The following is an 18734-nucleotide window of genomic DNA, read 5'->3' as shown; positions in this document are numbered from 1 at the left end:
TATTATGCAATATAAAATTAGATCAGTTTTAATGCTTTTTCTAATCAAAATGTAGGCTATGTGTATAATGACGTTTGTAAAAAAAATACCTATCAATCTGTACTGCATATATGGATCATAGTTAAAAATGAATTAAAATTATTTTTTGAATGCTATAAGAACATTAACAAATTAATTTAAATTAATCTGGTGATTAAACTGTAAACTGTGCAGTTCAGCACAAGTAGGTCTAAGTGTAAAGGAAGCAGATGAGAATGCAGGAGCATTCAGACTGTGGACTCTTAGTAAACAGAGTTAGTTAGTCATTAACACACTCTAAACACCACATTCTTCATTCCTGTTCAACTCTTATTTTTCAAAATGTAAGTCAAAATTTGTAATAATTTTTGAGGGTTATTAATTATTAGTAACAGAAGTACTGCAATTGTGAATTACTGATTGTCTCACTCTATTACCTAGTTGATGATATTAATGTTCTCAAAATTCCTGATTTGATTGATCTCAGCAGCTATTATTTGCTCAGTGAAAGGTTTGTTGGAGTTCAGTAAACTTTCTAAAGGCTGTTCATGCTGTGCTGTCCTGTTGGTTTAAAGACAAAACAGAGACCAATTAATGTTAGGACATTTCAATGTTTTTGATTCATGTGTCTTCCAGTGATTCTTATCTGAGGACAAATCTGGCATCTAACTACCCCTGTTGATATTTTGGATTACGGTAAGAATGATATTTGTGTGTTAATATTTTATACTGCAAACTTTAGCACTTTGAATTTAAGTAATCAGCCGTGCATCTCTAACAAAACCTTACATTTTTACATTTACATTTACATTTAATCATTTAGCAGATGCTTTTATCCAAAGCTACTTACAAATGAGAACAATAAGCAATCAGACCAACAAGTGAGCAACAGTATACAAGTGATGTGACAAGACTCAATTAGTATACCACAGTACACATAGCAAAGTTTATATATATATATATATATATATATATATATATATATATATATATATATATATATATATATATATATATATAATAAAAAGAATAGAATAGTATAGAATAGGTAAGTGTCATTACTTAAGATTCTATAAAATCTTTAAATCTAAAAGATGCTCAATATTAATATAATATAAAGATGCTCAATATATCTTGATGTATTTACAGGATTTGTTGCCATGATGAGGAGTCTCTTCTTCTGTATCTCAGTACTGGCTGTATTTTGGTTTGATAGAGCTTTCTGCAAGTCAGGTATGAGGTTAATAGCCCTTTAGAATTTAGAAACAGAGTCAAAGTGTATGTATTATTCTTTTGAATTTGTCTGAATTGTATTGTTCCCTTTTGCAAGGGAACATCACGCTGCGTCCTATAGAGGGTGCTTTGGGAACGCTGTCAGCCACGCGTAAATAGTGCGTTTAACGTCTGAACGTTTTGCTCATTAATACGGCTGCATTTTAATTCACCTTAATCGGGTACATATTTACACAGCATTTTGAAAACAAATATATATATTAATTACATACGGTTTTTCTTTTAACTTTTATTATGAGAGCCAGTAATAGGATCTGTAATATGCTGCCAAACTTCCTTTTTTAGGACCTGATACGCCACTAGTACGCTTGAAAATAAAATGTGGCGTTTTGAATGAACTTCTGATAATAAAACTTCAATTTCTGCAGCTGAGAAATGTTTCTTTTTCAGTCGCTTTTGAGAAGACACGTTGAAATCCTTCGTTTGGTGTCATAATATGATGCTCATATATAGTTGTCAGTCGGATTTAATAGGCGGGATTTATGGTAATTGAGAGTGGGCGTGCACGCGCGTCCCATTTACGACTGATTGGAATTCATTAACACACACACACATTTCACTATCACATCTGACGTTTATGAAGTTTTTGTGAATCAGGAGAAGAGTTTTCGGAAAGTTCTCTTTACGCGCAAATCACTCAGATATTTACTCGTATATTTACGAATGTTTCATGAATGAGATCCAATGAACTTAACATTGGCAGGCGGAAGCCTATGACGTAAGCAAATGAGCGACTGTGGATATTAAATGCCACTTGTAGAACACATTATCGTCTTTTTTGTCTTCAAGTCTTGTGTATGAAGCTCAGATGAGTTTGACTCACGAGAGAGCAGGATGCGCTCACTGTTGCATTCGCAGAGCTACTAGAGCAGAGGTCTGTATTCAAATGTTGCCAGCATTTGCACGAGTGCATTAGCCTCTTGGGTTGAGTTGAACGAGCTTAATGCGATGCATTCACGTTGGTTTCTTTTCTTGCCTGATTCTTGAGGGAATTAAGTGTTTGATCGGATTGAAGTGTTAGAGTGTGTACGGCTCTCAGGAGAGATAGCCACGCTGCGATATTTGATTGCATTGAGAATGCCTGATTCTTTTTGAGAATTTAGCCTCTCACTTGTGTTTCGGGTCTCACGGCTGCCGAGGCAGTTAATCAGGGCAATCATGGGTACTGTACTCTGGGCATGGAAGGAATCCGATGAGGAATGCTTTTTTCTCCAGAATTCCTTTTTGTGTGTATATATATATATATATATATATATATATATATATATATATATATATATATATATATATATATATATATATTACATTATTACTGATAAGGCTCCTGGCTTGGTAAAAAAAAAAAAAATAAGTCTAGGCTTCCTCATCCTCTCAGCTGTTCTTGAGCCTGGTAGCCCCCCTCCCTTGAGGGTTGATGTGCTGAGATCACATTTCCTAGTGCTCTCACAACAGAGCTCTGTGGCTGCAAGGTTATTAGGCTGCCTTTTTTATGAGCCATGCTAACTGTCTTTAGCACTGAGTATTGTCAGGCCTCCTATTGGTTTAGAGAGTCGTTTAGGCTGATGCCTCCACTCCTAAGAGCTCAAACTAGGATTGCATGTGAAGGTTACATTTCATTTAAGAGAGTCACTCTGCAGAGGCATCTGCTCACCTGAACTCTAGCTAAACTTGAAATCAAGTGTTCAACCCTCTATGGGGCCACCTTGATAGTTTTTATGTTGAGGAGGTTTGGCCTCCTCTCACTTAAGAGAGTCATTCTGCTGAGGCCTCCACTCACCTGAGCTCTAGCTAAGCTTGTAATCAAGTGTCCGGCCATCAGTGCAGCCGCCTTAATGGACATCCTTTATGTTGAATCGGTTTGGCCTCCTCTAACTTCAGAGAGTCATTCTGCTGTGGCCTCAGCTCATCTGAGCTCTAGCTAAGCTTGTAATCAAGTGTAATGAAGTGTTTGGCCCTCTGTGGGGCCGCCTTGATTGACAAACTTTATGCTGAGTCAGTCTGGCCTTCTCTCACTTAATAGAGTCATTCTGCTGAGGCCACCACTCATCAGAGCTTCAGTTAGGCAGTGTAATCAAGTGTTCGGCCTGTGGGGGCCACCTTCTTTGACAGCTTTTATGTTGAGTAGGTTTGGCCTCCTCTCACTTAAGAGAGTCATTCTGCTGAGGCCTCCACTCACCTGAGCTCTAGTTAAACTTGTAATCAAATGTTCGGCCCTCTCGAGGCCGCCTTGATAGACTGTCTTTATGTTGAGAAGGTTTGGCCTCCTCTGGCTTCAGAGAGTCATTCTGCTGAGGCTTCCGCTCATCTCAGCTCTAGCTAAGCTTGTAATCAAGTGTTCGACCCTCTGTGTGGCCGCCTTGATTGACAACCTTTGTGGAGTAGGTTTGGCCTCCTCTCGCTTCAAAGAGTCATTCTGCTGAGGGCTCCGCTCATCAGAGCTTCAGTTAGGCAGTGTAATCAAGTGTCCGGCCCTCTGTGGGGCCACCTTGATTGACAGCCTTTATTGAGTTGGTTTGGCCTCCTCTCACTTGAGAGAGTCATTCTGCTGAGGCCTCCGCTCATCAGAGCTAGTTAGATAATGTAAACAAGTGTTTCAGCCTCTTACCATGATTCGGTATCATGCCCGTGTCTCAGAAAAATAAAGAGGATGATGTATTCTACAAGTGCCCTTTTATATCTGCAGTCGCAAATTTGCTTACGTCATAGGCTTCTGGGAAAGAACCCCATGAGGAGGCCATTCCCCTTGTGGACTGGGCTTACACACCAGTAGGGCATTCCACACCTTCTGATGTGTAAACCAGAGCTATAGCATCAACAATCCAAAGAGACAGTCTTTGCTTAGTAACCGACAAACCCTTCTGGCGGCCTCCAAAGCAAACAAACAGCTGTTCAGGATGCCTAAACAGAGCCTTAACAGGGCAGAGAGGCCAATATGGATATTACCTGCTCTCTAAAGGGAGAAGAGAGCACTTTAGGAATATAGTTATGTCTCAGTTTAAAAAATGACCTTGCAGTCATTGAGCCCAAACTCAAGACATGAGGTGCTGATCGACAGCGCTTGTAAGTCACCCACATGCTTAACCAATGCCAAAGCAAGAAGAAGGGCTGTTTTAAGCTATAAAGGCCGCATATCAGCCGAACTGAGCAGCTCAAATGGGGGCCTTTTCAAGGCCCGTAGGACTATGCATAAGTCTCAACATGGCACAGTCTGAGGGCAAGGAGGATTCAGTCTCATCCCGCCCTGCAGAGATTTAATGACCAAGTTGTTTCTGCCTATTGAATGGCCATCCTCGAGAGAATGATTTGCTGCGATGGTCTTCACATATACTTTGAGTGTGGATCCTTATCCAGCAGCTTTTGCAGAAAAGTCAGCACGCAGGACACGTCACATGAATGTAGGCATTGCTACTGAGCTGTCCAGGAGCCGAATGCCAGAATGCCCTCCAACAGCATGCCCCACCCGGAATTGGACACGTTAGTCATGATCACTTTCCTTTTGGAGGCCACGCCCATCCTCACTCCATTCATAAAATGGCGAAAGGTCCTCCAGGGGTCCACAGCTCCAACACAGCTGTGGTCCAACCTGACCAGAAACATCTTCAACCGCCAAGCATGGGGTGGGACTTGGGCTTTTAGCCAAAATTGGAGGGGCTGCAGGTGGAGCAGGCACAGCGGAGTTACAGAAGTGGAAGAGGCCATAAGGTCGAGCAGGCTCTGAAAAACCCTCAGGGGGCATGTCATCCCCGGTGTGAGGGAAGCCGTCAATCTCTAAATTGTCATGGACCAATCCAGCGAAATCCATGCCCACATTAGGGTGGAGTCTTGAACAGTTCCCATAAAGACAGTTTGTCATCTGGACAACAACTGACTCATGATGATGACCAACATGAGGCACTTAAGTGACTGAGCAGCAGCTCTTTGTGAGTGTTCAGTTCCCGTTCTGATCTGTCTAAAACCAGCCAATCGTCGAGGTAGTTCAATAAGTTCATTCCCTTCTGAATGAAAGGGGACAGAGTCGCATCTATGCACTTCGTAAAAGTGTGTGGGGCCAGAGACAGTCCAAACAGAAGTACTGCATACTGAGGCCACTCCCTCGAACACGAATCTCAAGAATGGTCTGTGACAGGGGCTATGTGGATGTGAAAGTAAGCATCTTTGAAATCCACAGTCAAAAACCAATCCTCAAGCAAGCTCTTCTGATTTCTGAGATCTAGAATGGGTCTGAGCCCACCGTATCTCTTTGGACAAAGGAAATAGTGGCTGAAAAAACCTGACTCGCTGGTCGCTGAGAGCACTATTTCCACAGCACCATTTGCATGCAGTTAAGGTGATTTTCATGTGCATCTAGTCAGTAAAGGTGCTGCTAGTATATTTCAGCACGTGCATTGAGATCAGGATTGCCAGGTTTTCACAACAAAGCCTGCCCAGTTGCTTCTCAAAACTAGCTCAATCGTGTTTGCAGGGGGTTCCCCGATAAAAAATTGCGTCCCGGGGTTAAAATACACGTTTTTTTTTGGCAGAGTTGCCTTGGTAAAATTTGCATTTTAGGGGCTAACATTAGATATCACATTATTGGGATTGGGGTTGCTTCCACCCATGGACATGAAAAAACAACCGCATACTTGGCAACACTGGTTGGACTTTACTACGCAGAGCCGTAGTTCACTGACAAACTACACAAAATTGAATTCAAAATCGCAGTCAATTCATTGCCGATTTTGAAAGCGATTTTGAGTAGATTTTCAGTGAACTACGGCTCTGTGTATTAAATGCCGCCCCGCCTGAACCAGTGTTGCCAAGTCTGCGGTTGTTTTTCATGTCCGTGGGTCGAAGCGACCCCATTCCTAACGTGATATTTAGCCCCTAAAATACAAATTTGACCAAAGCAACTCTGGCAAAAAAAAAAAAAAAAACGTGTATTTTAACCCCGGGAGGCAATTTTTTTATAGGGGAACCTCCTGGATACGCGATTGGGCTAGTTTTTGACTAGTTTTGAGAAGGAACTGGGCAGACTTTGTTGTGAAAACCTGTCCACCCTGATCTGAACGCACGTGCTGGAAATATACTACTAATTACAGGAGTGCCTTTACTGATGAGATGCGCATGAAAATTGCATTTGATTTTCTGCACAGCCCTACACGCAGTGCTTGCACCTCCTGCCAGAGAACAACAGCTTCTGTGGCAGAAGCTCACAGGCCTGTGAGTGAACTGTAGCGAGTAGCCTCGTCGAATAGTTCCCAAAACCGATCTCGAGATTTCCAGAATGGCTGCTCAGGCCGTATAATGGTAGGCAAGAGGTTTTATTTTCTCAAATGAGAGATAATCTTGAAAAAGTGTCTGTGTTAGTGTAAGTGAGTGCAAGAGGATGATGAATTTTGCTTTTTAAAGTATTTGTTAGAAGTTTGGCTTGAAACACTTGGAGGATCGCCATTGTGTACAGCGCCGAGCTGGCCTGTCCGGCTGCTGCGAAAGCACTGGTGGCAATAGCTGAGGTGGTCGTACAGGGCTTGGCTGCATGGCCCTTTAAGCTGAGGACAGAAGGTGGGGGGCGATCTTTTCATCCAGGGGGGTAGTTTGGTGAATTCTCTTTTGTGAGCGCCGTCAACGGTGGTGAAAGCTGCTGCAATAGAGGGGTTTACCTGTGCCGAATAGGAGGCTCGTCACATCTTGGTAAAGATGGCAAGAACGGGGCTGGGCGCTGGTGGGAGGATTTCTGGCGGGTCTCTGGCAGAAACCATTTGTCCAGTAAGCCATGGGCAGGCTCATCCGCAGGGCCGTTTGAAGAAAATTTGGGGGCCCCAAGCAAAATGGACATAGAGGCCCCCCGACACCCACATTCACGCAAAGCCTACAGGAACCACAGCATAGCCATACAGTTTAAGTTCACCCACGCTTTATATAAATAAAAAAGGTTTACAGTGCAAATACTGCTTGAAAAAATAGTTTGGTGGGAATTCAATAGTGATTTGAATGACAGCACACACTTATCAGTTTAAACTCTGGGCTGTGCAGGATATCAGCTATAATTATAGAGCTTGTGGTACCTTGTGCTATAGAGGAAACATCAGCACTGAGAAGTGATGCATCTGTTGATGTTGAGAATGAAGTTGATGGTGTAGCTGGGAAAATAATAAAAAAAAAAAAATCTGAAATTACCTGTGATGTATGTTTTACCATTTCACTGTAAGCATTGAAAGAGGTCACTATTAACAGCTCATGGGTGCGTTTCCCAAAACGATAGTTGCTAACTAAGATAGATGGTAGACACTTTATAATAACAATCATTAATAGATGGTAAATTGATAGTTAATTTATCTTTAGTTAATTGTCATTTAACTGTTAGCAAACAGTATTTTTACTTATTATAAAGTTTACAAAAAAATTTAAGATATGTTAGCATTTCCATATTTTGATATTAGAAGGGAAGGGATGCACAGCAACTGCTTTCACTACCAATGCTTAAAATCATCCCAAGCTAATGTTTGATGCACAGAATTTATTGTGTGGTTTTCATAACCCACATTTGGTAAATAGATTATTACGGTGGAATAGTATAGCATGCTATTTGGTATACCACTTTCATCTAAGGCTGTAGCTATCAACTTTTTTAGTAATCGAATATTCTACCAAAAATTCCATCGATTAATTGAGTAATCGGATAAAATGTGTTTTTGCTTATTAATATTAATTATGCAAGAGAAAATAAGACTCCTGGGTCTCTTAAAATGAACAACTAAGTTTCCTTTTTTAGAAAAAAAATAGAAAAATTTAAATGCATAGAATGCAATGCATACATCAAAAATAAACATTTAATTATTATCCATTGTTTCTCTGTCTGTACTTGTACTGTGAACAATTACAATAAGTGCCATTCAGTTGGGGTTTTAAATAAAGCATTTTCTGAGATGCACATTAAACATTAAACACAAAACATTAATTTAATTTATCTTTTAATTATTGAAAATTAAGCAAACTTAACTTTTTGGTAAACAAAGGGGATTTACTATTAAAAATAAAAACATGGAAGAAATTTTGTGTGATTAAACCTTAAAAAAAATGTTTGATTTTTTTTAGTTTTAGGCTATGTACATTCTGCTGAACAATAGTAATACATGTCTGGCAAATACTTGTCTAAAACAGGACTTTTATTTTGACGGATTGACAGTTTCTTTACAGTTCTGTGTATGTGATGTGACGCTAGTTTTACTCGTAGGTATCAAACGGTCAAATGCTCATGAAGAGACTGTCAAAAAGCAGTTCTGGAGATGTTGTTCATGTGTTCACGTCTTATTTAGTGAGACAACAGACGCTGAACTCACCGGAGCGTCACGCACGCTTCAGTATGTTAATAAAGGAAGGAGAGCTTCTGCTCCATTCATTAACACAGACACGCAGAACATACAGGATTCATATTTAAATAGACTGTCCCGGCTTAATATTTACAGATATTAGTCCATATCATGATTTGATGTAAGTGCAATGACTTATTTTTAATTAATTCATTCAAAATCTGGCAAATTACATGCCATTCAGCGTTAAACTGTAAATTCTGTTTTTATGACTGGATTCCGCGATTCCCGCCGCGTTTTCTGCGTCGCGGAAATCATAGGGCCAAATCTTGCAATCAACACACGCCACAACGTTCTCTTTACATTTGCCCGCACCCTCAAATCAAAACACTGCTGACTCCTTGCAGTATGCGATTTCTGTTCTGCGTCTTCCTTATCCCGTTAAAAATTAATCTTGCTGCCGCGTTCTGAATTAATTGTAAAGGTTTGATAGAATTGGCTGGAAGACCTGCCAAGAGGGCATTGCAATAGTCCAGCCTGGACAGAACAAGAGCTTGAACAAGGAGTTGTGCAGCATGTTCCGAAAGAAAGGGCTTGATCTTCTTGATGTTGAATAAAGCAAATCTGCAGGATCGTACAGTTTTATCAGTGTGGTCTGAGAAAGTCAGCTGATCATCAATCATAACTCCAAGGCTTCTAGCTGTTTTTGAAGGAGTCATGGTTGATGTGCCTAACTTGATGGTGAAATTGTGATGGAACGATGGGTTTGCTGGAATCACAAGCAGTTCTGTCTTGGCAAGGTTGAGTTGAAGGTGATGGTCCATCATCCAGGAAGAAATGTCAGTTAGACAAGCTGAGATGCGAATAGCTACCGTCGGATCATCAGGATGGAATGAGAGGTAGAGTTGAGTGTCATCAGCATAGCAGTGGTATGAAAAGCCATGTTTTGAATGACAGAACCTAATTATGTCATGTAGACAGAGAAGAGAAGTGGTCCAAGAACTGAGCCCTGAGGCACCCCAGTAGTTAGATGTTGAGACTTGGACACCTCACCTCTCCAAGATACTTTGAAGGACCTATCTGATAGGTAAGACTCAAACCATTGAAGTGTTGTTCCTGAGATGCCTTTCGCCAGTAGCGTTGATAGGAGGATCTGGTGGTTAACGGTGTCAAAAGCAGCGGACAGATCAAGTAATATAAGTACTGAATATTTGGATTCTGCTCTTGCCAGTATTAGAGCTTCAACAACTGAGAGCAAGGCCGTCTCAGTTGAATGTCCCCTTCTGAAGCCAGATTGGTTGCTGTCAAGGAGATTGTTGTGTGTGAGAAATGTAGAGACTTGATTGAACACAGCTCGTTCAAGTGTTTTTGCAATAAAAGGAAGAGGGGAAACTGGTCTGTAGTTCTCTAAAAGAGATGGGTTGAGGTTGGGTTTCTTAAGTAGTGGAGTTATACGTGCCTGTCTAAATGATGAGGGAAAAACACCAGTGTGGAGGGAAGTGTTGATGATGTGAGTGAGTGCAGGTACAACTTCAGGAGAAATGGCTTGAAGGAGATGAGATGGAATTGGATCAAGCGGGCAAGTTGTAGGGTGATTAGAAAGGATGAGTTTTGACACTTCTGCCTCAGAGAGTGAAGAGAAGGATGTAAATGAGTGTACGTTTGCTGGTGATATTAGCTTGACTAATTGTGGTGTGGAAAATTGTGCACTAATGTGTTTAATTTTATTAATGAAAAACGTTGCAAAGTCGTCAGCTATTAGAGATGAAGCAGGAGGAGGAGGAGGACAAAGAAGTGAGGAAAATGTTTTAAAAAGCATGCGAGAGTTAGATGAATTGTTAATTTTGTTATGGTAGTATGTCCTTTTAGCAGAGGAGACATTAGCAGAGAAAAAAGATAGGAGTGACTGATACACAATAAGATCAGTAGTATTTTTGGACTTGCGCCACACCCTTTCAGAAGCTCTAAGCTTAGAACGGTGTTCGTGTAGAACATCAGATAACCAAGGGGCAGAAGGAGTGTTACAGGCTGGCCTGGAAGATAAGGGGCAAACAGTGTCTAAACAAGATGTAAGAGTGGAGCAGAAAGTATCAGTAGCACTGTTAGCATCCAAAGATGCAAACAGTTTAGGGGAAGGAAGTGAAGATGAAACCATTGCAGATAGCCGGGAGGGTGAAAGTGTGCGTAGGTTACGTTGAAAGATGACTTGTGGAGGGGTAAGTGATGTGTCAGGGATCATGTTGAGGTTAAGAGTGAGGAGGAAGTGATCCGACGTGTGCAGTGGAGTAACCATAACAAGATCAGTAGAGCAGTTTCGTGTATAAATAAGGTCCAGTTGGTTGCCTGATTTGTGAGTAGCAGTAGTTGACACTCGGTTGAGATCAAAAGAGGCAAGCAGAGTGTGGAAATCAGCAAACAGAGGTTTATCTAGATGAATGTTGAAATCTCCAAGCATAACTAGGGGAGTACCATCCTCAGAAAAGGTTGAGAGCAACACATCTAATTCATCCAAAAAGTTACCCAGTGGTCCTGGGGGTCGATAGACAACTAAAAAATTTATTTTAAAAGGGTAGGTAACAGTAACTGAATGAGATTCAAAGGATCTGTTGATACCCAAAGATGGTAAAGGATTAAATTTCCAATCATTAGAGATGAGCAGACCAGTACCTCCACCTCTTCCAGTCAAACGGGGAGAGTGGGAAAATGAAAAATTTTTGGAGAGTGCTGCAGGTGTAGCAGTGTCCTCTGGTTTGATCCAGGTCTCTGTTAGGGCCATGAGATTAAGCTTTGAATGACTAATAATAGAAGTAATGAAATCGGTTTTGTTTACAGCAGACTGGCAATTCCAGAGACCAATAGGAAAAGAAATAGGCAAAGTATGCAGGTCGTTAAGATGGCGCTGTCTACATTGTGTGTTGCATGGTTTACGAGTGGTAATGATAGTAGGGATCTGGAAACACATAGTAAGATTTGGTTATAAACAAAAAACAACTGAAACAGAAATGAAACAAGGAAAAGGAAAAAGAGTAATCAAAAAAATACTTATATCCCCTGCCGGTGTCCCTGCCCGGTGGAGTTGCACAGTAGAGTCGATGGTCTTTACACTCTTCGGTCTTCACACGAGGAGGCCTTAACTGGAGGGCTGCCGCGACCGCTGCCGCGGTATACTAATCTTTTTTTAAACCAGACAAAATGGAAATTGAATTCAGCTGAACATACTTTACTGTTTATCACAACAAAGGTCTAAGCAAGCGCACAACACTGACAACGTATGCGATAGAGTACGATACCAAACGCAGCACGTTTCAACACAGTAAACAAACAAGTGTTTCCTAGCAATGACAACTGCGCTAAACACTAATGAGACAAGAAATAAATACACTTACGATCTGCTTTTAACTCCCGCTGATTTAACTGCTTCTCACAAAGGGTATTTCTTTACACTCTCTTGGCTGGTGCTTGAACACTTTACTGTTTATCACAACAAAGGTCTAAGCAAGTGCACAACACTGACAACGTATGCGATAGAGTACGAGACCAAATAATAATTAATATATATCTATATAATCTAAATGAGGAAAATAATCCCTTCAATGATGTTTACAGAAGACAATAAGGAACATAATATGCATTTCTGCCTAGACTATCTGCACTTACACGAAGAAAGAACTACAAACAAGTGTGGGGAAATGTTATAGTGTATTTCAAACTTACAATGGAAATTACTTTAAAGAAGCATTTTATTTTATTTTTTAGTTTTATTTAAGAATAAAAATTCTCTCTCTCTCTCTCACACACACACACTCTATCTCTCTCTCTCCCTCCCTCTCCCACACACCCTCTCCCTCTCTCACACACACACACACACACACATACACAAACACACACACTCTCCATCCCTCCCTCTCCCTCTCCCTCTCCCTCACACACACACACTCTCTCTCTCTATCTCTCTCTCTCTTTCTCTCTCACACTCACACTCACACTCACGCAAAGGATGGGGTGCACAGTCACCCAGATACACTCACACTAACAAATTGTATATGGGTAACAAATTGTATAGGGTCCATGGCACGCGTCTTCCGCGCCCCGCTTAACGCCCCATTCGCGCCGCGAGACCTCATGACTAGAGGTCTTCACAGGTCCAAAAATTCGTGCCCGAACCCGACAGAGACCCGTAATGTACTATACCGAACCGACCCGGACCCGTCTATTATTTCAAAAGCTGGACCCGGACCCGCCGGGAAGACACAGACCCGGCTGGATCCGACGTTCACATATTCCACCTTAAATTGCTATTACTAGTCAATAAACCTGTTGCGAAGAATACCGCTTTTTGTCTTACCTAATTTAAAGAGCCGTGGTCTCTCTTCCTTGTACCTGACTGCCTGTGAAGCATTACAATCTTCCAAAAAGAAAGTTATTCATGTTATTCCTCTCGTTATTCCAAGTCCAAGCGGAATCCACTCATTATTTCAGCTTCAAAAGTCCACTTGATGTCACGGTGACGGATGACAAATGGTACTGTGCACATGTACATTCTGACTCAAGTTAATTCGCATAATAACTTACACTGTTTGCCTTTTGAACTATAATAACGATCGCTCGTGCAATTCCATGGCCACTGACGTTATTTATTTGCTATCATCTGATCTCTGTCTGTGCTCTCTGCTCTGCATCGAATCTGAATCTGAACCACTAAAACTTTAAGATTAAACGGTTCATTTATAATATTATAAAAACGGGAGAAAATGTAAAATGCGGTTTGGTGGTCGAAGTGTCCCTCACTGCTTGCCATAGAAACATAACTGCACATGCAACCTAAAATGCTTTAACGCAATTTGAGCGTCGTAGAAAACATTCATGTGACAGTTCACCTCAGATTGTGTTGCTGATTTGAAATATATTAAACATGAGTGTGTCAAGTCTGCAAGCATTACCATATGTGCACTTGTATTAACTCTTGAGTCACTTTTTTTGGCTCACTCTTTTCTTTTCCTAATTTTACAAGTTGCAAGTTAAAAAAAACACAAGCAGTCTTTGATCACGGCCGGATGTTATCCGAGTCCGATGACTCCGATCGCACGGGTATTACACATAATGTTAAACAGACCCGGGACCCGAGGTAATAGATTCGGACCCGCCCCGGACCCGGCTGATGATTTAAAATATAGCCCCGAACCCGTACGGGTCCCGGGTCGGGTCCGGGGTCGACGGGTCTCGGGTGCACTGTGAAGACCTCTACTCCAGACGCGCATAAACGCGCCTTTGCATTGACTTAACATTGAAATCATTCGCGCCAGACGCTCTATTCGCGTTTGGTGTGAACACAGCATTACAAATCGAACATTGTAGTAACTTCCAACACAATACAAATAATAATAATAATAACAAATTAGTTAATTATACTAGAAAAGTAAATAAATACATAGATAAATACAAAAGGAGAAAATAAAGACAAAATTAAATATATGGAAAAACATATTTTTCAAATTAAACAAAAAAGTTAATCAATACATACTATACAATACAATACAACACAATACTGTTGATGATAATTACTACAGGATTTGAAAAAAAAAATCAATGTCTTCATTAAATCCAGGTGACTCTGTGCTGTTGAGAGTAGAAATCCAAAACATCTTACACTGCGAAAGGCATTTCAATCTATTGAAAGTGGGGTCTTATGTTGCATGGAATATAATCAATTCCATTTCCAAGGGAGCTGTCACTAACATGGCCTGACCTATAGTAATGCCTTGCCTTGTACTGATTATATGTATTTAATTATGATTATTACAATGAAAGAAAAGAAAAAAAAGAAAGAAAGAACAGAATTATAACTGGGACGCCAGCATTTTAAAGATTTAAAATGTTAAAAACCAGACTCCAGAAGTGGATTGCAGTAGTAAAAGGATGCTCTGCAAATTGCATATTCATGTTTGTAACATTAATTCCTAATATTATGCATGCAACTTTTGCAAATAAATAAAGCTGTCAGAAGACACAATTCTTTCTCGATGTATTATCCCTTAAGTTTTTGTAGTAAGCAATAGGCTTAAAGCCAATTTGGAAACCAACTGTGTGTTGCTCTGCCTTATCAACCCTCTGTATATTTTGGTCAGCATTTTCTAGCAGCCCAAAAGCACACATGCTCCTTCGTTCAAGAAGAGCCAACAATTTCATGGAGGAAATAAAGCCTCCATCATTGGAGCGGGAGTGTAGGGAGGAACTGTGTGATTTTGAAGAAGCAAGGGAAATCTTTAAAACAAGGGACGCCACGGTTGGTCATCTCAGCTCCTTAGTTTATTAATATTTTTTCTCCTAAATAATGATCCACTAACTGATCTTTTCATCTTGCAGTTGGAATTCTGGACAGCATATAAAGGTTAGTGATGTCTGTCTTGGAATTATTCATTGCATCATAACTGCTGGTACTCATTAGTTGTTCTGCACCCTTAGATGGAAACCAGTGCGACTTGAATCCATGTATTCATGGGAAGTGTGTGGACCTGTTACAAGATTACTCCTGCACCTGCAAAACTGGATTTGAAGGGAAACGCTGTGACCTCCGTGAGCCTGTATTTTTTTATTTTATACACTTTACATGTTCAAATGTTTTAAACTATCCAGGGGCCCTTGACGTGTTCACACATTGCTAAACCTTGGAATCTGTGGCCATCAGAGCTTGACAGAGATCATGGGGTGGAGAAGGTGGATCTGGTTAGACACTGGTTGGGGGGCCCATGGTGCACTTTGATATAGCCATTTTCAGGAAGTGGGCAGTTGTAGATTTTCCACAATTTACTATTAGATTGCCGCCCTAAAAGAAAGCCTTGCCACACCTGCTGCCACCCCAGTTGGCAGCAACGACTTAAAAGTTATGGCCAATTTGAAAATTTATGAGCATGATTCTCCAATGTCTGACAGTGAATGCAGCCAGAGCGGCAAGAGACTGATTTAAACGGAATAAACTTAATGAGTGCGTGCAAAGCGAGGGAACCAGGAGTCGCGAAGAGACACAGGAGGACAGTTAAAAATGGATTATCTATCTATCAAGAAATGAAACTATAATGAAAGCACAGTGTAACATAGTTGTAATGTTGTCTTTGAGATTATAAATATCAGGTTGAAGAACCTTATTTTCACAGACTTTACAGTGGTGTAGTCTACTACGTGATACACTTTTAAAAAGCGTGAGGGTACGTAACAACTAAATTTTGTTTCAGAACATTCACACTTTGATTCATAAATTCACCTTGTCTGTGCTTGCAAAGTGACATGGATTGAATCGAGGAATTCAGTCACAAATGAAACTTGCAGAACGTCACAGAATTCGGCCATATTTTGATGAAAAAAAAATCAAAAGTTGGGCTGTAATGTAAATTTAATAAAATCTCGATATGAACTAGAATTTGGAAATATTCACTTGTTAAGTCTGACGTCATATAGTAACGCTTCTGTGTCCAAACACTCTATCAGTTACCACGAGAAAACAACAAAAGGTGCTAATATAAACTCACAATGTGATAGAATACTAGCGAAAAAGTTATAATCTTAACCTTTAACTTCATACTGAAGTCCCAGATAGGCAGACAATGAAAATATAAATATGTAAAAATATATAAAAATTATTTGTGTTTGGGATGCTGTGAGCACGGAGACTGTAGTGTATATCGTAAGTTTGAAAGCGTTTAACTTAAATTTTTTAAATTAATAAACAGTGCTCATAAACGGCTACTGAGGTCGTATTCTCAAGTGAAGCGAGATGAGGCTGGGACCCAGAAACAGCGCTTGATTACTGATCAGCGGCAGCTGCGGCTTATTACATCTTGCCTATATTAACGCCTTGTCTTTCGTCTCATGTTTGTCAGATTGTTGTATGGAGTCCTGGTGTTTGTTCGTGTCTCTCATGTTGTAGTTCCTGCTCTGGATTTCTCGTCGCTGTTTCCCATTGCCTGTCTGTTCCTGTGGATATTCGTTCTGGATTACCTCGTTCATCACTTCAACCACGGTTACTTCACGGAATCCACTCACCACGGACACCATCACCCATCAAGGTCCCGGTGTTGCCATCTCTCCTGCTGCTTGTTTGTCTTGTCATTTGCTGAACATCTGACTTTATCAGCGGAAGCTCTAATTAAAGAGATATTAACATAAAGAGATATTGCATTTGCATCCAGTCTTCTTTTCCGATCTGACCATCATCATGGATGCAGCGAGTTCAGCGGCTTTCACCAAGTTCATCAGCCACAGCATAACTCGAATGGATCAGCAGCAGGAGAGCATCTCTTCCACCGGACGCGCTGTCCAGGCGCTGGTAACACAGGTGTTCGAGCTCTCCCAACAGATGCAACAACTTCGCGCTCCCACTGCGCCAGCCCTGCCGACCGTTTCCCACACCGCCTTCAGGACAACGGGACATCTCGGAGCCCCGCCTCCCCGTACCACGGACGTATATACTTTTGTAGAGCATTCCTCAACAATTGTTCTCTTCACTTCACTTTACAGCCCCGTACGTTCGAGAGGGAAGAGTCCAAAGTGGCATTCGTGCTCACGCTACTCACGGGGAGGGCGGCGCTGTGGGGATCAGCAGTTTGGGAGAACCGTGATCCTTGCTGCTCCTCGTTCATGGCACTTGCCGCCGAGATGAGGAGGGTGTTCGACCGTGCGGTGGCAGGCAAGGAGGCCGCCAGGAAACTCACCGCACTCAAACAAGGCAACCGCACGGTCGCTGATTATGCCATCGAGTTCCGCACCCTCGCGGCGGAGTGTCGGTGGAACGAGGAGGCGCAGTGGGACGTTTTCCTGCATGGGCTGGCTGATCGCGTCCACCGTGAAATCTACACCCTGGACTTACCTGAGACTCTTAATGGCCTGGTAGAGCTGGCATTACGTGTTGATTTACGCCTTCGACGAGTGGAGGCTATGGAGGAGTCTGGAGAACGATGCAGCAGTCTACAAGCCAGTCCGGTGGATGCGGTCAGCCAAGCACCCGATTCTGAGCCCATGCAGGTGGGGAGAGCACTGCTTTCCCGGGAGGAGAGGGAGCAGCGGAGGTCCCTTGGCCTTTGCCTCTACTGTGGAACATCTGGTCATCTCGTTAGAAACTGCCCGGTAAAAGACCAGGCCCGATAGTAAACTCGAGGCTACTATCGGGCGGGATCTCTGCCGAGAAGTCCTCACCATCTACCCTCCTTCCGGTAAGACTGAGATGGGCCACCAACGACGTCACCTGCAGTGCACTTCCTCTTCTCCAGCGGGGGCTGGGTTCTTTTTTGTGGGGAAGAAGGACAGTTCCTTGTGACCTTGTATTGATTACCGGGGGCTGAACAACATCACGGTTAAGAATACTTACCCTTTACCGTTGATGTCTTCGGCCTTCGAGAGGTTGCAAGGAGCATCCGTCTTCACTAAATTGGACTTGCGTAATGCTTATCATTTGGTCCGCATCAGGGAGGGAGATGAGTGGAAGACCTCTTTTAACACCCCCAGAGGGCACTTTGAATACTTGGTTATGCCCTTCGGGCTTTCCAACTCGCCTGCGGTCTTCCAGGCACTCGTCAATGATGTGTTGAGAGACATGGTTGATCAGTTCATATATGTCTACCTGGATGACATATTGATATTTTCTTTGTCTCTCCAGGAACATGTTCGACACGTCAGACGAGTGCTTCAGCAGCTGTTAGATAATGGTCTTTTTGTCAAGGCAGAGAAATGTGAATTTCATGCACAATCTGTTTCCTTCCTAGGGTACATCGTCTGTGTGAGGGAATTTGCATGGATCCTGACAAGGTTAAGGCTGTGGTGGATTGGCCAAGTCCAGATTCCCGTAAGGGTTTCTGACAGGGGGCCCCAGTTTGTGTCCAAATTCTGGCAGGAGTTTTGTAAGTTGCTGGGGGCAACGGTTAGTCTTTCCTCTGGGTTCCATCCCCAGACCAATGGTCAGACCGAGAGAGCCAACCAGGATTTAGAGCGTATGTTGTGATGTTTGGCGTCCAAGAATCCTTCCTCCTGGAGCCAACAACTCTCTATGATTGAGTACGCACATAACTCGTTACCAGTGTCTTCTACGGGCCTCTCCCCATTTGAATCTAGCTTAGGTTACCAGCCACCTGTTTTTCCCAGTCTGGA

General features: G+C 41.9%; 1 protein-coding gene across 2 annotated transcripts in view; it reads left to right on the top strand.

The window, feature by feature from the left end:
- Window positions 1-258: 258 nt before the first annotated feature.
- The window catches only part of proca (protein C (inactivator of coagulation factors Va and VIIIa), a), a 32474-nt gene continuing 13998 nt past the window's right edge, over window positions 259-18734 (top strand). Inside the window, exons 1-6 of one of the 2 annotated variants that reach the window (XM_052610472.1) lie at window positions 259-362; window positions 655-714; window positions 1168-1251; window positions 14726-14883; window positions 14964-14988; window positions 15063-15173. In XM_052610472.1, the coding sequence (XP_052466432.1) occupies window positions 1179-1251; window positions 14726-14883; window positions 14964-14988; window positions 15063-15173 (367 nt within the window). In that variant the 5' untranslated portion in view covers window positions 259-362; window positions 655-714; window positions 1168-1178. Of the gene's footprint in view, window positions 363-510; window positions 530-654; window positions 715-1167; window positions 1252-14725; window positions 14884-14963; window positions 14989-15062; window positions 15174-18734 lie in introns of those variants that run through there. The other variant, XM_052610478.1, reaches the window with a different exon arrangement.

The sequence above is a fragment of the Carassius gibelio genome, chromosome A2 (assembly GCF_023724105.1).
Source record: "Carassius gibelio isolate Cgi1373 ecotype wild population from Czech Republic chromosome A2, carGib1.2-hapl.c, whole genome shotgun sequence".
NCBI lineage: Eukaryota > Metazoa > Chordata > Actinopteri > Cypriniformes > Cyprinidae > Carassius > Carassius gibelio.
The sequence above is the reverse complement of the archived record's forward strand: the minus strand, read 5'-3'. Positions and strand labels throughout refer to the sequence as shown.